At 42.5% G+C, this 25,759-nt stretch overlaps 1 protein-coding gene across 1 annotated transcript in view; it reads left to right on the forward strand.

Annotated features, from left to right (window-relative positions):
• The window catches only part of LOC124120290 (DNA replication ATP-dependent helicase/nuclease DNA2-like), a 52,526-nt gene that overhangs the window by 688 nt on the left and 26,079 nt on the right, over nucleotides 1-25,759 (forward strand). The window contains exons 2-18 of the mRNA XM_046483084.2: nucleotides 404-546; nucleotides 932-967; nucleotides 2,090-3,480; nucleotides 8,950-9,033; nucleotides 10,189-10,287; nucleotides 11,883-12,041; nucleotides 13,750-13,774; nucleotides 15,158-15,220; nucleotides 16,236-16,321; nucleotides 17,748-17,867; nucleotides 18,380-18,436; nucleotides 19,013-19,055; nucleotides 20,995-21,084; nucleotides 22,247-22,364; nucleotides 23,036-23,204; nucleotides 24,355-24,540; nucleotides 25,605-25,736. Of these exons, the coding sequence (XP_046339040.2) occupies nucleotides 499-546; nucleotides 932-967; nucleotides 2,090-3,480; nucleotides 8,950-9,033; nucleotides 10,189-10,287; nucleotides 11,883-12,041; nucleotides 13,750-13,774; nucleotides 15,158-15,220; nucleotides 16,236-16,321; nucleotides 17,748-17,867; nucleotides 18,380-18,436; nucleotides 19,013-19,055; nucleotides 20,995-21,084; nucleotides 22,247-22,364; nucleotides 23,036-23,204; nucleotides 24,355-24,540; nucleotides 25,605-25,736 (2,906 nt within the window). The 5' untranslated portion in view covers nucleotides 404-498. The remainder of the gene's footprint in view (nucleotides 1-403; nucleotides 547-931; nucleotides 968-2,089; nucleotides 3,481-8,949; nucleotides 9,034-10,188; nucleotides 10,288-11,882; nucleotides 12,042-13,749; nucleotides 13,775-15,157; nucleotides 15,221-16,235; nucleotides 16,322-17,747; nucleotides 17,868-18,379; nucleotides 18,437-19,012; nucleotides 19,056-20,994; nucleotides 21,085-22,246; nucleotides 22,365-23,035; nucleotides 23,205-24,354; nucleotides 24,541-25,604; nucleotides 25,737-25,759) is intronic.

A 25,759-nucleotide genomic window follows, 5' to 3' on the forward strand; every position in this document is an offset into this window, starting at 1 on the left:
GATCTTTCAACTCTTTCACCCAAATTATATTCTGATAAGAGCCCCCTATTTCTAATTTTGAGAGCACCCAGGGCGCTTATTACGTCGGATACGGTAGTTAACATTATTGCATTGAATATCACAGGACCATGTAACTAATAATAATAACAACAAATTCTCTCAGACGAGGCCTCATCTAAGATTTTTTTGCGATTTATTTTGTTATTATAATTAGTTACATGGTCCTGTGATTTAATGCAATGTTAAATTTTAATATTAAAATGATTATGAATTTGAGAAAATTGAAACCTTTTTGAACAAAATAACATTTTTTCCCAATTTTCTTGCCAAGGCCAATTTGTTTGAAATCCTAGATAAATCTCTGTGTAAAATAATGTGAACTATTCAACCATGACTTTTCCAGACAGGTGTCCTAGGAGATGTGTCAGATAGAGTGATGATGATGTCTTGACATTGGTCCATGCAGTACAGAAAACACCACAGCTCACAGGGGTCACCATGGTTAAAGCGGACAAGAAGAAGCAGGCACCTGAAGATAAGCAAGATGTAAGGTTTTTTATGGATGTTACACTTCTTTTCTTTTAGAATCAAGAGTTTTGCAGGGAAAGAATCAATCACCATAAGTCTATGTGAACAAGTTTTCCACAAAATCTAGTTACGTTACATAAACTACTTGTCCAAATTAATTCGCTGACTAAGTGGATTTAATTTACGTTGTTCATCCCTGGTCTGGGTTTAGGCTAATTTGATGATTCAAAATGTTTTGTCAGCGTACATATATTTTAGGTGTCACATTCATTGATACTTGTATATATTTTATTTTCAAACAAGAGGAGGTGAAATTCTTAGTATTTCATGTTTGTACAGTATATATTACAAAATGAAACTTTGTAGTTTGAATAGCGTTGAACATTTTTATATATTTTTTCAGGGAGACAAGCAGAGATCAATATCGTCATTCTTTGAGGTATCTATCATGTTTATGAGGTCATCTGGATGTCAGTGAGGTCATCTATATGTCAGTAAGGTCATGTGTGTCTCAGTGTATGACTTGCAAGTATTTCAACAAGTGATAGTGATACTTCATGAGCATACGTTTGTCAAGTCACCAGTGTTCAGTAGTAGTTAATGTGTCATGTTCTTTACATAATGGTATTTAATTTAAAGTAAAGGGTGCCATTATGTAAAACATGCTTTGTCGACTGCTATTTCCCTACCTTCCTTGGGATGTGGATTGATGGGCCAGTTCTCTAAGGCACAGTAATTCGCTGTGCAGAGCAGCGTCCCTTGGGCATGCCAGAAACATGATTGTGGGTTTGAATCCCAATTCAACCCGATTATGTTTCTAACTTTGTCAGCACCATACCTGTGCCCATGGGTTTCACCGAAGTGGTAAACATCTGAGACCTGCATCACTTCAGGTTTTCCTCCCACATTAAACTGACACGCCTTGATGTAACTGGAATACTGTTAAAAGCGGCGTTACACTCAGCTCACTCAGATGTGGTGGTCTACTGGCGAAAGTATCCACTCATACTCACTCGCTTAGCTTTGATCCTACATGTGTGAAGCACCTCCAGTCACTCACCAGCCCACTCCGTCACTCGCTTGCTTCTCACCCATGAAGATCAAGGGTAAAATAGGTCTTCAGTAACCCATGCTTGCTGTAAAAAGCGACTATGCTTGTCGTAAGAGGCGACATACTTGATCAGGTGGTCAGGCTCGCTGACTTGGTTGATGCATGTTATTGTATCCCAATTGCTTAGATTGATGCTCATGATGTCAATCACTGGATTGTCTGGTTCAGACTCAATTATTTACAGACCGCCTTCATATAGCTGGAATTTTCATGAGTGGGATGTTAAACAACAAACTCTCTCTCTCTCACACACTCTCTCACTCTCTCTCTCTCAATGACTTCTCGCTCACACTCACTCACCCACCTTTCCCCTCTCACTCACTCACTCACTCACTCACTCACTCACTCATACATTCACACAAGTGATGACTGCCAATCTCGTTAGCCATTATTTCGTTTTGTATGTCAGTCAAGATGTCTATTTAATGTTTGACCTGTTCTTGTCTCCAGAAGAGCTCTGCACCTGGAGCTGACCAGAGGAAGCTGTTCTCCAGTGTGGGATCTAAACTGTCCATGAGGAAACCATCCACTTCAGCTCAGCAAGGAAAACCGCTGTTCCCAACCACCCAGGAGAAACCAGCACTCTCAATCCAACAACAGTCAGGGCCCGGCAAGTTTACCGGAGTTAAACAACAACATGGTGCGAATGACAAAAAGTGTGAAATGGAACCAAGAAGTATACCCGAAACTCAGTTCCTCTCACCTGACAAGTCATGTGATCCTGTTGCCATGGTTACTGAGAGTCCCGACATCATGATACCCGACACACCCGAGGAGGCCAAAATGGGGAAGATGAAGAAAAAGATATTCATCAGTCGAAGCTTCCTCAGTGTCAATAGCAACCCCATCACCAGAGCCCCGCCGCCGAAAGTGGTGAAGAAACATAAATCTATGTTGACTGGCATGGTGTCCGTGTCTTTCAACAGTCCTGGTGACAACTCAGATGATGTGGCAATAGAGAGAGGGTTAGTGAGGGAGGATGCTGTTCTGGATGCTCCAGGTGATGACGGTTCCGAGGCACAGACCCCAACTAAAACATACAAATGTGATCGTGTTAAACGGCTGGCAAAATCTGGCATATCACCCTCATCAAAACGAACTTTGTATGCGGATTCCGATGTCATGCAGGACAGAGACACTTGCTCATTAGAAAACAGAGTTGCTCATGCTTCAGACATCAAGGGTAAGAGTAAACCCCTGCCTGAATCTGTCCCAGAGAGGAAGACGAGGGTGGAGAGGATTCTGTCCCACATGAGTGCAGGCCGAGCTGTGGGAAGTGTGAGCCGGAAGCTGACCGACTACCAGCTAGGGGCAGCCCCCTCCTCCTCGGGGGTCTCAGATGGTGGGGGTGACGATGAGTTGCTGGGGGAGATTCTGGGAGAGCTTGGAGCAAAGTCTGAGTCTCGGGCAGGTGGGGTCGCAGAGAAATGTGTTCCTGGTGCTAACATGTCAAGAACTAAACAGAGGAAGGTGTCACAAACACATGTTGATGTTGGTGCCATGACTGAAGAGGAATTAGAGCTGTTCCGTACTCTTGATACTTCGTTTGAAGTTGACAAAGGGGAGACAACTCCCGAGTCGGAATCTCCAAGTATTATTATGCCAAGGAGAAAGAAGAAAGACATCGACAATGCTAGCAAAGCTCCTGTGATGAACCTTCTTCTTTCTCATCCTTCCAAGGTTAGCCACAGTGGAGGGTTATCACAGGGGTCAGAGGTCATGGAGGTCAAAGAGTCATCACAAGGGTCAGAGGTCATGGAGGTCAGGACTCCATCGCCGACCTCAAGTCAAGATCTGTGTGAAGAGCTGTCTCATCTGTCACCTTTCAAAGATGTCAATCAGTGAGTGTTTTTATTATCTATGCATGGAGTGCATGCATGATCATGCACTGTTGGACATCTTCAGGAATCATTATTTCATTATAATTTAGAGTTTTTGAAAGGTTTAGTTTGAATACTTACATGTTGATAATTTTGCGTGGTGGCACTTGGTCCTGTGCACAGCACACAGGTCACAAATCAGGTAAACACTTCTATAAGCCGACCTGAGGACGACTTTGGCCATGTGCCAATACAGACCTGAGCAATTCACTGCATCCTCTAGTGTTTGATAAGAAAACTGTTCTCTTGTGGCAAGATCGTTCAGTGAGCTCCCTCCTGGGTGACTTAATCGTGTACCACCCGAACATCATCTGGCTTGGGGACTGCGCTGAGAGTGCACTTACAAGAACTGGTTTGTCTTTTACCACAATGTACCGTATTCGATGTAATAAGCGCCCAGGGCGCTCTCAAAATTAGAAATAGGGGGCTTTTTTTAGAATGTTATTTTGGTGAAAAAAACAGAGTTGAAAGATAAATTGCGTGGTTTATGCTGACGGCCTGACTGTTTATATACGACAGATATATTTTTCCAGAATTTAATTGCCCATAATTAAGGATTCATATAACACACGAGTGCGTATTAGACACGATTAAATAAGTCTTGTGTACATTGATCAATCGGAAGGAGTGCTAATTGCGATTGTTCACAAGCCAATATCTTAGCAAATGTCGCCGTGGGCGCTTATTACGTCGAATACGGTTATTGCCTTGACTTAGTTCCTTCTTAATCATGTTAATATTCTTTTCCACAGCGGCCCGATAGTGGGGATTTGTGTTGGACTCATTATTGTCAACCCCAGCCTCCTGAATATCACACATCCTAGCACTGTCAATAATGTGAAAGCCTAATTTCAAACCAATCCATTTCTTGTCCTCATCACCCTCATGTGTTCCCCATGCAGGGAGATTTCCTGCTAGTTGGCATTCTCCCAGTGGCTTCTCTGAAAATGAAAATGCATAAAATACGCATCAGAAATGCAGAAATATGCAGTAAAATAAAACGTTACAGATACGCTACAAAAATAAAACTTGTGCGTATCATCAAAATAATGTGAAGTAACCCTGCGTATTCGATTAGCAAATCAGCAACTTATTTTGAAATTATAAACGGGCATTCCGTCAACCTTGCCAAACTCCACGATGACAGTTACATCATGATCATTTGCCATCACATTTTTTTTGTGAAAGTATCGTGGTATTTTTCAGTCCTATAAACATGATAAAGCTCTCAAACCCACACGAAACCAGTTTGCAGGGCCAAGAAGAATAGAGTTTTTAAATATTTAACTTAAATACCCAGAATTTGAATACCCAGATAGAATTACTGATACCCAATGATTTTTAAATGCATGGGTAAAATTCCCACAACACCAAAAGCTTATATGGAGCTCTGTCTGCTGTAGGGATGTGTTGCTGAATCTGTGTTTTCTCTTGACGAGCATCAACCGACACATGACCTGCATTAACTACGAGCTGTCAGCTCTCCAAACCTAGTTCATGCTGCTGTTTCCTGTACACTCAATCATATGCAAGGACAGGGCCAGCTAAAGGATTGTGCAAGTGTTGACACTTTGATTACGTATGCAATACAGTTCTAAATGGTTGACGAAAAGACGTTAAAAGATGGTACTTGTTGTTACCCTGTCTGGCGCTCGGCATTAAAGGGCTAAAACAAGGACTGGTCGGCTCGGAGTCATTATACTGTGTCTGAGTGGGGTATTCTTGTTAAACTGCGGCATGGTAACTCTGGGCTAGCACTATAAATCGGCATCAGTCCGGACTAGTACAAGCGGCCACACACACGCGCATGCACGTCGCTATATAAGTGCAATAATCTTGGACGCGACGTTAAACCCAATTTCACCTCACCTCATCTTAATGGTTGATGGTGTAACTTGGTCTTCAAGCGTATCTCCTGTAGGATTTTAAGACTTGCCTCCATGAAATGCATTTGTGATACTTCATCCAAAGTGGGTTTATGATTGTTAAGAGAAAACGAACCATTGGCGAGTGAAAATTCGAGTCGGCCCAGTTCATCACTCTTAGTGCTTGTCGGCTGAGATAATCATGGTAACTGCAAATATCCATGTATTTCCCCCTAACTCTTTCATCACTGGCTGCCCCAGAGTTATGTCCCTCGTCACAATATGGCTGAAATATTGCCGATGTGACGTAAAGCATTACCTCACTCACTCACCAGAGTTATGTCCCTTGAAACCCTGCAGTCCCTGACCCTGACAAGGCCTGCACACTGGCCTCCCTGGCAGTATTATTGGAAAATCACACTATCATTTTTGATGCACTTTTTCTACCAGAAACTTGCTTTTAATATACATTTATCATATACCATTGTAAAGAGGATTAAGTATACTTTAATATTCTTTGTTGTTATTGTCTCTAACCTTTGTTATTTTCTAATTACAGGTGTTTACAAGTGAAATAAAACTTGAAAACACTGAAAAAATGAAAACAGACAATGAACATGATGAATTTTGGCTCAAATTGTATTAAAAATCACAAAAATAAATCACAGATACAAGGTAACATAACACAGTGGTCTTGTCATCTTGGACGGCACAGGTAATCCCAGGTGTTACAGGTAAATTCTCTTCATACACATCTGTAAACAAATAAACAAGTTTACAACTCTTGGTACTGACTTTCTTTTCTATACTGATGTCACATATTACTTATGGTACACTTACAGCCTCGTTAACCCAGGGAAACTTGTCAACACAGGTAAACTCGTTAACACAGGTAAAAACACAAATATTTGATTTATTTTGTTCTTTTTCAGGATTTGCAAGAAAAATTAAGTATTTAAAGTTTTTAAAAAGTAATTTATCACATTACCTGAACATTGAACCACAGCTACCATAAGAATGACATCACAGGGAAGATATCACAGATTGATCTGAAGAGGGAAAGATTGTAAAAGGACGGAAAGATCATAAATTCAAGTTCTGCAAATATACAAGTTGTGATAACATATTTACAATACACTGCTATTTACAATTGCATAATAAATTAAATCAGTACTTTATTAAATCAATTAATTCATAAATAATTATTACAGTTACTAAATTTTAAATTAAGATGTAAAAAACAAGAAAACAAATATGAATATGGAAATAAATTTTATTCAAATTGAGCGAAATATAAGGACATACGACAAACCGGCAAACCACAATTCGGATTGCGATCAGAAAAATAAATTTAAAAAAAAAAGAAACAGATACGTCATGCCACTCACCTTTGTTGTTGTTGTGATCGCTCGTTCACGTGTAGGCTGCATTCTCATTCGTCGCACTGATAATCTGTTCAAACACAGAATCATTATAAAACAGTTAGAAAAAATCAAGAGCACGACTCTTCACTCACCGTGTCAATATATAGCCTTGATTCCGGTCGCCTCTTCAAAATCCCTCATGTCTCCACTGTTGTGGTCCCTCTACCACTCCCATTCTTGAAAGTTGGCGGGGGGGGGGACACCTCGTCGAAACCGCCAAAATCTTCACCAAAATATTCGCGAAATTCCCTCTCCCTTTCGCGTAAATTATTCAATTCAAACACATTATTATTCCCGATAGAGTCGTTGTTAATCATCTGATCGCTATCCGAATCGTAGTTGGCCGCCATTACGCTTGATTTACGATTCAAGCGAGAAAAATACCTGTAGCGAAAACAGGTGACATATCCGTGATTTTCGCGCCAAAAAGACGGGGAAATTCCATCGAATGAGGTGTCATTACGTGTAGATCTCGTTTCCATATTTAGAACGAGATTACACATGAGAAAGGAAGTAGAAAGAGCGATTTTGTAAACATGCTCGCGCCGCCCGATTTATCGGGCAGCCGTGTGTGGGACTTGGACAGTAGCTGCCCGATTTTTCGGGCAGCCGGGTTCTGGGCCATGGTTGGGGTGAAAGGGTTAAAACTGACATCTGATGGCCATGATGTACATAGAGGTCTAAGGTAGTCAGACTAGAAATCATACCTGTACCGTCCCTGTTGGTGGTCGGTGATGGCAAAGAAATTTGTGAAAGCTTGGCGATGTCATCGGCGGACACTCATGTTGCAATCATCATTCTGAAGTTCCGGGTCCCTTCCTGGCCCGTCATTGGTTGCTTTTTCTGTAACGGAACTTGTTGATCCAGCCGTCACTGTATCACTCACCCATTCTGCCTCAGTGATACAGCGAGTTCTGCAACTCCTCTTTTCAGCATCAACAGCTGTCTGGCACATGTCTGTCGATTAATTCTTTGGTAAACCATTTGAGTGTTGTAAGTGACGAAAAGCCTAACACAGCAAGTTCTCCATCCATTGATGGTGCTAGTCGAAATTTGTCAGCCCATCGTGTAAAGGCTGTTTCGCCGTCATCAGAATCCGTCTGAGGTTGGACTCAGATGTCGTTTTGTCAGAGATTCACGTTTCTTATGTTTTGTTAGCTTTTCCTCGCCTACCTATCTTACCGACTTCTCGTCCACCACCAGCAGCAAGCGACAGTCCCTCCAATATTCTGATTGGCTAAACCAGGATAATGAGTCCTGTGACCCCTTCCAAAACAGATTTATCTAAAGTCTCCTCATTTACACATTATCATTTATCATTATAGTTTTGTTCAATCATTTTGACCAGATCAGTATCACATTTTATGCCAAGTAGTTGAAAAGGCCCTTGATTCCAGTTAAGATTCCATTGTGTGCATAGTTTTATATTCAATCTTTTTAGGTGAGCTACAGCGACATGTCTTGATTTTTGTGTTTTATTGTGATGTTTGTGTTACCAAGGTTATCCCCAAGAGGTTGGCAGACCAAGGTTGTGTTGAGTGTGTTACTGTATAGATTGTGTTGTTGTGTTACCAGGGAACATCCCTAGGGGTTGGCAGACCAAGGTTGTGTTGAGTGTGTTACTGTATAGATTGTGTTGTTGTTTTACGAGGGAACATCCCTAGGGGTTGGCAGACCAAGGTTGTGTTGAGTGTGTTACTGTATAGATTGTGTTATTGTGTTACCAGGGAACATCCCTAGGGGTTGGCAGACCAAGGTTGTGTTGAGTGTGTTACTGTATAGATTGTGTTGTTGTGTTACCAGGGAACATCCCTAGGGGTTGGCAGACCAAGGTTGTGTTGAGTGTGTTACTGTATAGATTGTGTTATTGTGTTATCAGGGAATGTGCTTGTCGTAAAAGGCGACTAACGGGATCGGGCGGTCAGGTTTGGGCGGTAATCCCAATTACGTGGATTGATGCTTATGATGTCAATCACTGGATTGTCTGGTCCAGACTCGATTATGTTACAGACCGCCGTCATATAGCTGGAATATTGCTGAGTGCGGCGTTAAACAAAAAAACAAAAAACAGGGAACGCCCTAAGGGGTTGACAAGTTTATGTTTAGTGTGTTATGTATAGATTGTGTTATTATGTTTCCAGGGAAAACTCCCCGAGGTTGCCAGATCCTGGCTGTGCGGCTGACAGATTTAACCGCTACAGGGTTTCAGCAGTGTCACATGGAAGGTCAGTCTGTGTATACAGGTCATGTGAGCTTATTTCTTGGGCTGCTTGTCATCTGCTGAAAACAGCTTCTTCTTGGAAACCAGAGACTGTCTCTGAAACTTGGCATGCATGTTTTCCCCCATGATGATACACAGAGATTACCACATGACTGTCTGTCAGCTACTATTTATCTTCATTTCAAAATGTGTCTAGTGAGTGAAAGTTGTAAGATAAATGGCATTTATTACTTGCCCGTGAAGAGATCACCTGTTTTATAAACATTCAGCTGTATTATACATTGTGTAATACCAAAACCCGTGCTTATGTACTCTCAGGACATGTTTCACGAACAAATATTGAAAGCTCTCAACATCCCTTTGCTTATTCAACGACATTGCATGTGGAGATGATAGATCACTGAGAGGAGCTTATGCACACTCGATGACCCCAGCAACCTTGTTGCTAGGCTGACGTCACATGGCATTGTTTCGTCGATGGATCTTGCAACAAAATTCCACAAATTACGTCATCGGGTATTGTGACCTTATTGTAAACTTTGAAGTGCAAGGTCCTGTTCCACAAGGCGATCGTATTGTAGCGCAACGACAGTCGTTAGTCTAAGTTAAAGTATGTGAGTTGCGATAACCTTAGCGCTACAATAATTTTGTGGAACGGATGCCTGAATTCTAAAGCTGGACTGTTTCGCTCGTCAGATACCAGAACTATTCACTCGTTTAATAAAATTGGTATTACACGGGAGCTCGTTTAGTATTCTATATATGACAGGCATAAGAGTTGTAATCTGTTTCTTACATACCCTAAAATTGCACTATTTTAGTTTCGAGTTGATGCATATTTTGTCTATTTCATGATCGCAGTGGCACATTGATACATAGCACAAAGGTGAAGAATCGGGTTAGAATTGGTCTTCAACAATTTATGTTTGTCGTAAGAGGCCACTATGGGATCAGGTGGTCAGACTCACTGATTTGGTTGATGCATGTCATCGTATCCCAATACGATGTCGGTCACGGGATTGTGTGGTCCAGACTCGATTATTTACAGACCGCCGTTATAAAGCTGGAATATTGCTGATTGCAGCGTTAAACATGTTAAACAACAAACAAACAAACAAACCAAAAAATCATAATGGTGTGTCTACTGGTTTTGTTTTAGGGAGGAGGTTGTGCTGAATCTGGAGAGTGTTGGTGGCGGTGACGATGCAAGAGACAGTCATAGAGAGGCAGAGCAGAAGTGTGTTCTGAAAGGCTTCTGGTGAGAACAACCTGATTCTATTTGCTTCTTGTTACAATGTGTAGCCTGACATTAACAGGAGTAAGTAAACAGAGATCTGTTGAATTCCATCTTCATGAGGCAAGAGTTAACTGACTATAAAAGTCCAGTTTCCACCCTTGCCGAACTTGGCTGGTATTATGGAGTTAGATTTTGGCTGGACTAACGAGTCTATGCATAGTCCAATCAAAATCGCGCACCGAAATCAAAATCCAGTTCGTAAACTGTCCTGCAGAGTTCGGTCAATTGCAGGATTTGCAAAGCATGTACCGAGAACTCATTGTCAACAGATATTTTCCAAATCGTTTCATGGTTTTAATCAAGGTGCTCACGTGATTTGATGCACTTCGCGATGTAAGACCCGTTTTATCACAATATAGATCTTGATGGTCTGTCAGATCGTCTTGACTGGACCCGCCATTTTGTTTAATGGTCAGTTAACTCTCTTGCCTCGGAAAGATGGTTGAATTCATGTACGTGATCACTTTCAAAAGGGTGCAACCACTAGAATAACATTAAAACCAAGTCTTAAAGAAGGAAACACAAGAAAGGAATGACGAGGCATTTTGGGCCCAGACTCTTTATATATAATTAGCAAACTTGATATGGAAGTTATCATGATTATCAGATATGTTCACATAGAATTGCAACACATGCACGATTTTGGATTTATAACAACACTGAATATATGGGTAAGACAAGAAGAATGATTTTCAGGAAGTGTTCTTCTAATTCTTTAATATGAGCAAGGCTTTGACCCCACGCTGATTTTGTTATGAGACGTACATAACGACTGCAATCATAGAGTAATAATTGTGAAAGACCATCTTCCCGAGGCAAGAGAGTTAACTGACTATAAAAGTCCAGTTTCCACCCTTGCCGAACTAGGCTGGTATTATGGAGTTACATTTTGGCTGGCTAACGAGTCTATGCATAGCCCAATCAAATTCGCGCACTGAAATCAAAATCCGGTTTGTAAACTGTCGTGCAGATTTCGGTCGATTGCAGGATTTGCATTGCATGTGCACTGCCAACTCTTTGTCAGCAGATATTTTCCAAATATTTTCATGTTTTTAATCAAGGTGCTCACGTGATTTGATGCATTTCGCGATGTAAGAGCCATTTTATCACAATATAGATCTTGATTATCGATCAGATCGTCATGAGTGGGCGCTACCATTTTGTGTGAAGCTAACGCAAGAGACACGAGAGGTGGATTCTGATTGGTCCATAGGAGAGGCTTAGACATAACTGGTAATAGCCACTTAGTGGCGCTACGATCGAGCCCAGTAATTCCAGTCTAGTTCGGCAAGTTAAGTTTTAAAGTCAGTTAACCCTCTTGCCACGGGAAGATGGTGAAAGACTTGGTCATGGTTAGATTTCCTCTTGCAGTCGAAAAATCACGCCTTTTCACTCTTTTAGCCTTTTTTATATATGATCATGTGAGATGTCCCAAAAGATTGTACATGTAGTTTTAAGAAAAAGGGCTAGGTTTTAGTGGTAAGCCACAATTATTTTCGTACCAACACTACACAGATTTCCATGAGTTATCCTACCTCTTTCTATGTCTGTTTCAGGATGGACAGTCATGTGTCTGAGGGGGACATTGTACATGTCCTCGCTGATTGCAGTGACGGTGTATATCACGTCACTGACAGGGCTGGGGTCATTGTCGTGTGCCCCGACCTTCTGCTGTCAGGGACGTCCGTCGTCTCCGGAGTCTTCTGCATGAGGAGGTAGGGCGTACTGCAGTATCATGTCATTACTCATATTAGGAGATACGGGGGCCTGGTGGTCCAGTCGTCTAAGGCGCTGCAATTTGCTGTGCAGAGTTGTGTCCCTTGGGCACACCAGAAACCTATGATCGTGGGTTCGAATCCCGGTTCGCCCAAATTGTGTTTGTAAGTTTGTCAGCACTATATTCATGCTTGGTGGTTTCACCGAAGTGGTAAACTTGCATCACTTCAGGGTTTCCTCCCACATTAAGCTGACACGCCGTGATATAACTGGAATACTGTTTAAAGCGGCATTAAACCAAACTCTCTCACTTTGAGGACATATACAGAGTTATGTCCCTTAGTTGTCAGAATCCACTGGTTGTGGTTCAAACAGCACATTTTCCTCCCATCACACACGCTCACAGTTTCATCGTAAAATCAGTTACCATCCAAAACTGCTCTCCACAGAAGATATCAGTTGGATGAGCTCAAGCGATCTCCTGGGAGATATATCGCTGCAGTGAAATTGCATCACAATGCTTAGAAGACCATTGTGATATCAGTTACCATGATGTCATAATCACATGACATCACAAGTCTCTCTGCTACTGAGGCTGGGTAGCTGCATTTATTACACTCAAAACACTGATTTGTACTGTTTACAAACTAAAGAGTTTGAAAAATGATTTTTAGATAATAAGTAGAATCTTACCCTCATGTCTTTTGATATCAAATATATGAATACTCATCAAGAAAAGTTTAAAAGTCCTCGTCAAGCCTCAAACTATTTATCTGTTATCAACTTGTTATACATATGATATCAAAAACATGTTGATGAGATTCACTATATCTCATTACATCACCTTTGGCCCCAGTGAAATGAATGAAAACTCTCAAGATGGCATTAAACTCACCTTATTGAAGGTTTTGCCCACAAAGGTCGTTCTGCACTGGAAAAGTTTGAAAGCTGCAAAATCCATTGATAAGATTTGTTTGTTGTTTGGCAACACACACAGCAATATTCCAGCTTTGTGAAGGCGGTCTGTAAATAATCCAGTCTGGACCAGACAGTCCAGTGACTGACATCATGAGCATCAATCTACGCATTGGGGATATGATGACATGCATCAATCAAGTCGGACAACCTGAACCATGAGTCGCCTTATGCATTGGGGACCAGTTCTCACCAAGAGGGGCGGTCGGGTAGCCTAGTGGTTAAAGCGTTCGCTCGTCACGCCGAAGACCCGGGTTCGATTCCCGACATGGGTACAATGTGTGAAGCCCATTTCAGGTTTCCCCCGCCGTGATTTTGCTGGAATATTGCTAAAAGCGGCGTAAAACCACACTCACTCACTCACTCTGACCAAGAATCCCAACTGGGCACGAGTCCGAAAATGAGAATCTGTTTCATATTCAGTAATGTAACAAAGGAAATTATTTTGATACACGTTTGACTGTTTCAGTTGAAGTGACCTGTTGCATGATAATCTTGTTTACCTGTTTGGGCTAAAGCATCTTATTCATCAGGGCGGTTGGTAGCCAAGTGGTTAAAGCGTTCGCTCTTCACGCCGAAGACCTGGGTTCGAATCCGCACATGGGTACAATGTTTGAAGCCCACTTCTGGTGTCCCCTCCGGAATATTGCTTGAATATTGCTAAAAGCGGCATAAAACCATACTCACTCATTCGTTATCATTCATCATTTACATGGCTTATGTCTGTTGCAGGTCGGTGTTGAATGAAAAGTTCAAGGTGAGTTTTCACAGGTGAATTATGTCTGTTAGGAATCTGTGGCCGAGCACCATGTTTCATGATGGCATTGAGAGGTGACTGGCAGAAGTATCAGGTTTCACTATGGCTGCTCAGTAGGAGTTGTGTGAGGGTAGGCGACCTGAGGGAAAACAACTGTGGTTAATTGCAGGGGTTAATTCACATGATAATTATCTTAAGTTTGAGGGAACTGAGTGTTCACATGTTGTGTTTCAGGGAAGTGTTGACAAGAGTATTCACATGTTTGTGTTTCAGGGAAGTGATGACAGGAGTATTCACATGTTTGTGTTTCAGGGAAGTGATGACAAGAACATGAAGAGTATTCACATGTTTTTGTTTCAGGGAAGTGATGACAAGAGTATTCACATGTTTGTGTTTCAGGGAAGTGATGACAAGAGCATGAAGAGTATTCACATGTTTTTGTTTCAGGGAAGTGATGACAAGAGTATTCACATGTTTGTGTTTCAGGGAAGTGATGACAAGAGCATGAAGAGTATTCACATGTTTTTGTTTCAGGGAAGTGATGACAAGAGCATGAAGACATTTCACATGTTTTTGTTTCAGGGAAGTGATGACAAGAGTATTCACATGTTTGTGTTTCAGGGAAGTGATGACAGGAGTATTCACATGTTTGTGTTTCAGGGAAGTGATGACAAGAGCATGAAGAGTATTCACATGTTTTTGTTTCAGGGAAGTGATGACAAGAGTATTCAAATGTTTGTGTTTCAGGGAAGTGATGACAAGAGTATTCACATGTTTGTGTTTCAGGGAAGTGATGACAAGAGTATTCACATGTTTGTGTTTCAGGGAAGTGATGACAGGAGTATTCACATGTTTGTGTTTCAGGGAAGTGATGACAGGAGTATTCACATGTTTGTGTTTCAGGGAAGTGATGACAAGAGCATGAAGAGTATTCACATGTTTGTGTTTCAGGGAAGTGATGACAAGAGTATTCACATGTTTGTGTTTCAGGGAAGTGATGACAAGAGTATTCACATGTTTTTGTTTCAGGGAAGTGATGACAAGAGTATTCACATGTTTGTGTTTCAGGGAAGTGATGACAAGAGTATTCACATGTTTGTGTTTCAGGGAAGTGATGACAACTGTATTCACATGTTTGTGTTTCAGGGAAGTGATGACAAGAGTATTCACATGTTTGTGTTTCAGGGAAGTGATGACAAGAGTATTCACATGTTTGTGTTTCAAGGAAGTGATGACAGGAGTATTCACATGTTTGTGTTTCAAGGAAGTGATGACAGGAGTATTCACATGTTTGTGTTTCAGGGAAGTGATGACAAGAGTAAACACATGTTGTGTTTCAGGGAGGGTGATGACAGGAGTATTCACGTGTTGTTTTTGTTTCAGGGAAGTGATGACAAGAGTATTCACATGTTGTTCGGGAGCATCATCCACTGCTTGTTTCAGCAGGTAGGTCAAGGACTTAACCCTATACATGGGATTATAATAGAAACAGAATGTACACCACACGGTTAGCCAGCATTCAAAGGCCTTCAATATGGCAGTCCAGCCTTGATAGGCCTTCATTATGGCAGTCCGGCCTTGAAAGGCCTTCATTATGCCAGTCCAGCTTTGAAAGGCCTTCAATATGCCAGTCTGGCCTTGAAAGGCCTTCATTTTGCCAGTCTGGCCTTGAAAGGCCATCAATATGCCAGTCCAGCCTTGAAAGGCCATTAATATGGCAGTCCGGCCTTGAAAGGCCTTCAATATGCCAGTCCAGCCTTGAAAGGCCTTCATTATGCCAGTCCAGCCTTGAAAGGCCATCAATATGGCAGTCCGGCCTTGAAAGGCCATCAATATGGCTGTCTGGCCTTGAAAGGCCTTCAATATGGCAGTCCGGCCTTGAAAGTAGGGCTGGCTATCGATGCAGATGCATCATGCTAATGCATGATGACGTCACATGTCAAAAGATAAGATCTTGACCAGATTGAAACACAGTTGGTGATGACTACATTGTAGTTGTACTGGTTAATATTTATGATCATGCTTGTGTAGCTAAAAATTGTGAAATGTCCATAATTTAATGGCGATTTTCTTTATGCAGTTCTTAGTTGATCCAAATAAGGATAGAAGTTCTCCTGTTTCTTAAGATCAATACCATTAAAATTAGAAAATAGAAATGATATCTATAGCAAATCAAGGCGGCAAGATCAGAGTTACCCCCCTTCAAAATATTTGCCTCATGATTTGCAATCTGGGTTTATTATATTGATACCTTCACAGAATAAAACTTCTGGAAAATTAAACTGTCACATACTTATTAAAGGTAGTGAAATTGGAAACTGTCCAGTAACTTTTAAGGTTAGCTTGCCCACATTGCCAGTGGTAATATTTTGAGACTGATATCGGTATACGAATCATGTCGCACCCCTAATATCTTGATCGTATCATATCATGACGTCACAACTCCATGTCTATTGTACAGGTTGTGAAGCAGGGTCTGACTACGGAGAAACACATGCTGGAGGTGGCCAAGTCTGTCATGAAGCTGAACAAATTCCTCCACGAAATGTAAGTCCCTCCAGTTAATGATAAATTATCACCGATCGCAGATCAACTTTAGGATTGTAGACGAAAACTGAAGGTCTAAAATTAATCCAAAAGGAGAGCTCCGCTGGGACACGTCCTAGCTGTGCTGCGACAAGCAGTGATGTGAAGATGACCTTAGGTGTCATCAAGGTCACAGGACAGCGACGGAAGGCCACTGATTGGGACTTTAGAACCACAACTTTATTTCTTCACCCAGGACCTTCGTAGTGCTGTCCTTCTAGTTGTCGCAAGTAAGCAGTGAATGCATTAAGGAGTAATGCAGGATAAGTATACAAATGTAAAAAATATTTAGATTTTACTAATATAATACGTCCATTAATAATGCACCAGATTCCATTCACCAAGTGAATGCTTGTGTCGCTATATTATTAATAACCCGGTCAATGGATCAGTGTGCACTCGATTTTCATTCTCAGCTCCCTGGGGAGTATACAAACCAAACAGTTTGTGAGGCGCTAGAAGGTTAACAGTCTCATTACCATCTCATCCTACCAGGTACCCATTCACTGCTGGGTGAACGAGGCATTTTTCAAACAAAGTCACTTGCCTCGGGAGACACCACATGTTCTACATGTGCTTCTAGGGGGCAGGACCAAAGCCCTAGAAACTCTCAGGAGTCAAGCTGTCGAAAACGGTCACTGAAACTACTCTGGACAACCACTGTTGCTTAACTTCATCTGATTCATGACAGGGGTAGACACCATTGGTCAAAACCAACTAGTCTGCTGCTCAAATCAGACAAGTTGTGTATGTATAATAACTAGATTTGGGGAGAAATCAACTAGTCCTTCTTGAATTTCACAAGTCTCGGACGAATGGACTGTGTCTAACTTTGTATAACACTGTACACAGGACCACCTACCTACAGATCTACTTCCACTATACTTCTCGTAAGAGGCGACTAACGGGATCGGGTGGTCCTACTACAGATCTACTTCGACTATGCTTCTCGTAAGAGGTGACTAACGGGATCGGGTTGATCCATGTCATCGTATTCAAAAAGTGTGGATCGATGCTCATGATGTCAATGGGGATAGAATAGGTCTTCGGCAACCCATGCTTGTCGTAAAAGGCAACTATGCTTGTTGTAAGAGGCGACTAACGGGATCGGTGGTCAGGCTCGCTGACTTGGTTGATGCATGTCATCGTATCCCAATTGTGTAGATCGATGCTCATGATGTCAATCACTGGATTGTCCGGTCCAGACTGGATTATTTACAGACCGCCGTCATATATCTCAAATATTGCTGAGTGCGGTGTTAAACAACAAACAAACAAAACTTCCACTGTCTTGCTATAGAATATCAATTCAGTTAGATTATGCTTCTGCTTGTTTTAAATCTCTCCTTTGTAAGTGCTAACATGGTGACATGGTGTTTCCCTCCAGGTACAGTCATGTGACCAATGAATCTGTGGTGCTGGAAGAAATACACAAGTACATTCCAACGCTCAAGAAATGGGTGGAGAAATACTCTGCTCTCACACCTCAGACCCTGGCAACAAACAGGTAGGCATCACCTCTCCTGTTATAACATAATCACACTTACTTATTCCCCCGCCCCTAGCACACCCAGCCCCCTCATACTGTGCCCCAAGTCACACCCCTTCCGGTCATAAACCGCCCTCTACTACCCCCATCCCCTTGTATCAGGCCCCATCGTACCCAGCCCCCTCATACCCCACCCTATCACACCCCGCCAACTCATAAACCGCCCCCTCGTACACCGCCCCCTCATAACCCAACCTATCGTACACCGCCCCCTCATAACCCAACCTATCGTACCCTGCCCCCTCATAAACCGCCAACTCGTACCCCACCCCCTCATACCCCACCTTGATGTACCCTGCCCCCTCATTTGCCGCCCCCTCATACCCCACCCCATGGTAAACCGGCCCCTCGTAAACCGCCCCCTTGTGCCCCGCCCCCTCGTGCCCCACCCTATCATACCCTGTCGTCTGTCCTACCCCACCCAAGTGGAACTGTGATAAATGTGTGATATAACATTATTTTGCTTTCAGTTCCGACGTGAAGGTGGTGAAGGTCCATGACATCGAGGAGAACATCTGGTCACCTCGGTAAGTAAAAACAACTCGTAAAGACTGTGCATCTCATGTTATGGCCATGGCAGCAATAAGAGTTTGTGTGCTTGTTTATGTAGGGAGGCCCTTTCCCAGGTTGATGGTACACAACTGTTTATTTGGTTACATACTAGCGTGAACAAGCAAAACAAGACTAAAACCATCGCCTGCCCACACTACATGTTCAAAAGTCAATACCAATTTCCTTTATTTCTTAAGCCCAAGAGTATGTTTCCTGTATTGGGTACTTTATAGCAGTACCCTTTAAATTACGGCCTCATATTGAGCAGTCCCATGTGAATGGGGCAGCTTTCATGTTTTTCCTGAATTAGACTGCCGCCGCACTTTGTCTTTGAAACAATGCAGCGCTTGGACATCTTGGGGATATCATATCATGCATATATCCATTATAGCCCCGGGAAATGTGGACTAATTGATATGTCATGTCAAGGTCATCCTCAAGGACATTGATATGTCATGTCAAGGTCATCCTCAAGGACATTGATATGTCATGTCAAGGGTCAAGGTCATCCTCAAGGCCATAGCTTACATATATTTGCTTGCCTGTTTCAGATTTGGTGTCAAGGGAAAGATAGATATGACAGTACAAGTTGAGGTGGGTAGATATCCTGTAGGCTATTCGTCAAAGTTTGTTTAATTTTTGCTTGCACTTTTACACGTGTATATTTTATGTATTCAAACTTGTTTCACCTACATTGAGTCATCAGTTAACTAAACACATTATTCGTAGATGTTCGGACATTATTACAACTGGTATACAAGCAAAATATTTCAGGTTAGCACCTCTATCATTTGCATAAGATAGACATTTATAGAGAATTACAGTGTTCCCTCGCTATTGCGCTCTTCAATATAGTGCTAACTCGGTTATAGCATGCGGTAAAGTATGGCTCCCAAAGCTTACTAACATAAACTCAAGTTTTCCAATGACACGATGTTTTCCCCCATCTCAGAAATCATTATCAGCCGATCACCGCGATCACGTAACACCGGAAATACCAGTCAACAAATCCGAACTGAAGAACACAATTTAATCCTATTATTATATAATATCTGGTTATAAACAAATTGTTGATTGTTTATCTGAACTAATGTTTGCAATGTATTTTATTAATTGTATTTTGAATTTCATTCAATATTTTTAATAATGTTTACAATAATTTCGGCGAAATCGTATGCGAAGTGATCAGTAGATCGCACAACTCACCGTTATTTACAGCAACCACGGTCAGATTACCGCTATTGATGCCTTGAAACAAACTTTAGTTGCAAAGAATGGATACACATATGATAAATGCCGTACCATGACTCGCTAAAAGTCATATTTGAGGGAGTTTGACTTTTTAATGTTAACATACCGTTTTCGCAACCGAAATATGTGTAGCGCGGGAAGTCCCTACGGTGAGTGATCAAATTGTTCCATACGTTAAAAAATATCCTGCATACCATATGTACCAAAGTGCTACGCTTATGATTCTTGTAAATTTAAGTATATATATATAGTGGAAGCTGCAACTAAAATAACACGATATTGGAATATATTATTCCTGATAAAATAATAATTTCAGATACAATTTCTTCGACCAATGCATCAAAATTCTTTGAAGTTGGGTCCTTTTTAACTGAATCACCGGTAGATTGGAAGGAAATGTGTGTACAGCTGATTGCTATTTCCGGCTTAGTTTACAAAAAAATACACACGGTAATCTTAATCTCTGCATATAAAACATTGCCTTGGAGAGCAGGAAAAACATTTTAAATGGTAAATCATAATGTCTAGTGATGTTTTATATCAAATTTCATACTTTTATTGACCATATTTGTTATACCTGTTTATTCAGCTGAAATCCGTGGAGGGATACGATGTGGTTTTTTTAAAGCACATATTAATACTCGATAAATCTTTTTTTACACTATGAATCATAAACAACTTCTATTCTAATCTTTTTTTAAACTCTGAAACATGCAAGGTAGATCGTGTTAGGTAGGCAGAGCATGTATACTATGTTGGTCATCTACCACCTACAACTCGACCTTCGTTAAACCGCTGATCATCTATAACACTCATTAATTATTTGGACCCCAAAGGTAGCATTGTAGCGAGTGATCACTGTACTATCAAAATTGGAAGAACACTTGAAGTTTTGACACTGAAAATGATACATGTAGGTCTGATAGCTGTCAAGTCTTTGTACTGATTGATATTGGTTGGAGTGAGTGAGTTGGGTCGTCTAAGGCGCGGCAATTTGCAGTTGAGAGTTGCGTCCCTTGGGCACACCCAATATCTATGATCGGTTTGAATTGTAGTTTGCCCCGACTACGTTTCTGGTTTGGTTGGTGCCATAATTGTGTTTGTGGGTTTTCACCGAAGTGGTAAACGTCTTAGATCTACAACACTGCAGGCTTTCTTCCAAAATTAAAGTGACACGCCGTGATATAACTGGAATACTGTTCCAAGTGGTGATAAACCAACTCACTCACTCACTATGTTTGCCCTATGTTGCGTTAACACTTTCCTGCTGGGTAATTTGTAGTTCCCCAAAGCAGCGAAGCAGAAGAAGAAAGTTCTTCCCCTGGAGCTGAAGACGGGAAGACCCACCTTCTCCATCGAACACAAGGGCCAGGTGACTTTATTCTGTCATAGTCTGTCTCCCAGTCCCTTGAGAACAAATCATAAAGGAAACCAACTCAAGTCTAGCTTAATATATCTCAGCTCAATCGACCAGCTGTTGTCTATCAATTTTGAATTTGTTTTAATAAGTTGACTATGGCACATTAAAACATGTTGATAAGATGAATTAGTTGTAGCAGTATCACAAGGGGTACATGTGGTGATATAAAAGGGGCGGTATAAAACCTAACACAGGATGCACAAAACCAATATATCCCCCGTGACACAATCTCATTAAAATCAGACCTCAGTTCTCGCTATCGCTGAACAAAGATCAGAGGACATCCCAGTAGGGGTCATGTCAGAGCGACCTTTCATCCGACCAATCAGAGCGTCGCTTACTAGATCATGAAAGTGACAGTCGGAATGTGATTTTTAATCATGCATCCTCGAAAACTTTAACACGGGGTATTCCGAACGATAGTTACGGGTTTAACGACTGAATCCATACAATCTGACCATCTATTAGCCATTCCAGAATGTTTTTTTGTTCAGGTTTCAAATTTTTAATCGAGAATTTGTCAGAATACGTTTCGAAGCGTAGTCGCCAATTTGAAATTAGTGCCGTAAAGCACGATAAAGCTGCCTTCTGATTGGTCATTCCATTGGTCAGTCAAAGTTCGCGCAAGGTCGCTCTGATGTGACCCGTAATGGGATGTCCTCAGATCTTTGTTAAGCGGCAGCGAGAACTTAGATCTGATTTTAATGAGATTGGAAAATGTCTGACCAACTGATTGCTTGTGATACTGCTGCGACAAATTTATTTTCAATCTGCCATCATAAAATAATTAAAACAAATCGAAAATTGATAATAAATAGCTGTTCGATTGAGCTGAGGTTAACACGTGCTGTTGCACATGACTTTCACTGACCCATAAACAACATGCAGCTTTTTCCTTTGTAGCAGGTTGCAAGAGATTTATTGTCTCACTCAGAAATCATATGCAACCTGTTTTCTTCATGGTGGGGTATACAGGATTTATTTTCCCGCTTATAGATATATTTCCCTCCTGGGCTGGATACATAGCATTTTATCAAAGCATAGATCTCAACATGGAGGTCAGATAATGTGTGTTGTAGGTGACGTGTGTTGTAGGTGACGTTGTGTGTTGTAGGTGACGTTGTATTCTATGATGATGTCTGACCGTCGTGAGGATCCAGAGGAAGGGCTATTGCTGTACCTCAAGGAACCTGTCATGACGAAAGTGGCTGTCAAGGGAGACAACAAGCGAGGTGTGTGATACAGATACTGCAACTAGGGCATACCAGTCCATGTGATCCACCTCACCCAGACCAGTCCATGTGATCCCACCATCCAGATCAGTTCATGTGATCCACCTCACACAGATCAGTCCATCTGATCCACCTCACCCAGATCAGTCCATGTGATCCACCTCACACAGATCAGTCCATGTGATCCACCTCACACAGATCAGTCCATCTGATCCACCTCACACAGATCAGTCCATGTGATCCACCTCACACAGATCAGTCCATCTGATCCACCTCACCCAGATCAGTCCATGTGATCCACCTCACACAGATCAGTCCATGTGATCCCACCATCCAGACCAGTCCATGTGATCCATCTCACACAGATCAGTCCATGTGATCCACCTCACCTAGATCAGTCCATGTGATCCACCTCACCTAGATCAGTCCATGTGATCCACCTCACCTGGATCAGTCCATATGATCCGCCTCACCTGGATCAGTCCATATGATCCACCTCACCCAGATAAGTCAATGTGATCTACCTCACCAAGATCAGTCCATCTGATCCACCTCACCTGATATAGCTGGAATATTGCCGAGTGCAGCGTTAAACAACAAACAAATAAAATATATACACATCCTTGCAACGAGATCAGTGTCCTGTGTCAATGTCCTTGTTTTCCCTGCAGGTCTCCTACAACTGCGGAATGAGCTGGCATTCTACGTGAAACAACAGGTAACCAAGTCCGTGGAGGATGGTCATGTCACCTACCAGTACGGGCATCTGCCCACGCCCATCAACAGTCACCGGTCCTGCAGCAAATGTCCACAGCTGCTCAACTGTGCCATTTACCAGCGGTTGGTATAAATTACTACCCTTGCCATAACTCCAGGAGCAAGCTTAAATGTATGGGACTTAACCATTGGTTGCAATGTCCATGTCCCCAGTCCTGCTTGACCAGGTTTCATTTTTAACCCCCGGCACTTAATGTGGGGGGGATACCTCCCTCCCTCGCTCCCTCCCTCCCTCTATACATGGGATCGTATTATCACTGATGTCAGATGCACATGTGCTCTGTATCAGTGAATCAGGACACTCTTAATGTGTTTTCCTGCACACTTAAAGTATTTGTGTGTATTTGATGTGTAGAGTTATGTCCCTTTGCCTTGTCAGAATCTGGTTAGATTGAGTTTGAATGTCACATTCACCCCCATCACAATCCTGTTCTGTCAACCCCCTACACACATGCTTTTGGGTTTCACCATGATACAGTAGACGTGCTGATCCAAGCAGCATTGAGCCCAGCTCCATCCACCATCCACCATCCACCACCCCTACCCCCACCACCACCCCCACCCCCACCCCCACCCCCTTCCCACCTGAAGCTGACCCACCATGATACAACGGACATGCTGATCCAAGCAGCGTTGAGCCCAGCTCCATCCACCATCCACCACCCCCACCCCAACCCCCTTCCCACCTGAAGCTGACCTACCATGATGCAACAGACATGCCGATCCAAGCAGTGTTGAGACCATCCACCATCCACCATCCCCACCCCCTTCCCACCTGGAGCTGACCCACCATGATACAGTAGACATGCTGATCCAAGCAGTGTTGAGCCCAGCTCCATCCACCATCCACCATCCACCATACACACCCCTCTTCCCCACCCCACCCCCTTCCCACCTGAAGCTGACCCAACATGATACAACGGACATGCTGATCCAAGCAGCGTTGAGCCCAGCTCCATCCACCATCCACCAACCCCACCCCCTTCCCACCTGAAGCTGACCCACCATGATACAACGGACATGCTGATCCAAGCAGCGTTGAGCCCCGCTCCATCCACTATCGACCATCCACCATCCACCATCCCCATCCCCATCCCCATCCCCATCCCCACCCCCCTTCCCCATGCCCACCCCCTTCCCTCCTGAAGCTGACCCACCATGATACAACGGACATGCTGATCCAAGCAGTGTTGAACCCAGCTCACTGTTGCAGACATGTTGAGGGTGTGAACCACGGCGCTGGTCATGCGATGGAGACGCTGGTGCCGGAGACTCTGGGGCACCTGCAGCAGCGGCACGTGGACTACTATCTGCACTGGTGTGTGTGTCTGGAGATGGAGAGTCGTGTTGCCAGGGGCAGCAACATCACCGACATCTGGTGCTGCAGCAGCCACGACAGGTGAGATTGTTGCTGAGTGCTGCTTGTGAGAAAGAGGTACGACCCATGAAGATCCGGGGTAGAATAGGTCTCCAGCAACCCATGCTTGCTGTAAAAGGTGACTATGCTTGTCGTAAGAGGCGACTAAAGGGATCAGGTTGTCAGACTCGCTGACTTGATTGATGTATGTCATCGTATTCCAATTGCCTAGTTTGATGCTTATGATGTCAGTCACTGGATTGTCTGGTCCAAACTGTCGTAAAAGGTGACTAACGGGATTGGGCATGTCATCGATCTCAATTGCGTAGATCAATGCTCATAATGTCAATAAATAGTTTGTCTGGTCCAGACTCGATTATTTACATACCGCCGTCATAAAGCTGGAATATTGCTGAGCGCGGCGTTAAACAATAAACAAACTATGAAGATGTAGTCAAACCACGTTTCCAGACTACTTTTTTTTTTGAGTTGTCCGGTGTTTGAGACAACCAACAAAGTGAATTTCATGGAATCTAGTCATCTTTCAACGTTTCAGCATTGATAACCAAATTGTAATATATCATGTCATATTTGAACTGTTTGAGTCATCAGGGGCATTTGGGGATTAATTTGGATACTTGGGACTCCCAAATGAGTTGAGACAACTGGTAATTTGAAACAGTGGAAATATTGCGGATGTGATGTAACTCACCCATCCACCCACCCACTCACTCACTCACCCTCTCACTCACTCACTCACTCACTCGAGTTCCACATCGTCATGATATGGCTGAAATATTGCCGATGTGACGTAACTCACTCACTCACTCACTCACTCACTCCAGTTCTACAGTTCTGAGTATGAATGATTTTAAATATAGAATGAATTTGCAGAGAGTGGAAGTGGGAGTTTGAGACAACCGGGAATGAGACAACACAATCAGGTTCGACTGTACTGCTGCTAAGATTGAGGCATTGCTGCAAAATAGAGTGTGTATTATTGCGGAGAAGAGGCCACAGGCACTGATGAAATAGTTGTAATGTTTTCTGAGCATGAAGGGGAAGTGTGAAATTGCCAATTTGATTATATTTTTGTATGTGGACAGAGAGAAGAAAGGAGACTGCTTGTCAGGAATGGTGATAAAACACACCAAGATGGCGGATGTTGCAGAAAGTCAGCGTTTTGCTGAGGGAGAGAGCTGTATTGTGACATTCAAGAGACACCCTAGTCATCTCAGGTAGGCAGAAATCTGAATCTTCT

This window comes from Haliotis rufescens, unplaced genomic scaffold (assembly GCF_023055435.1).
Source record: "Haliotis rufescens isolate VD_foot unplaced genomic scaffold, xgHalRufe1.0.p SCAF_99, whole genome shotgun sequence".
Taxonomy (NCBI): Eukaryota; Metazoa; Mollusca; class Gastropoda; order Lepetellida; family Haliotidae; genus Haliotis; species Haliotis rufescens.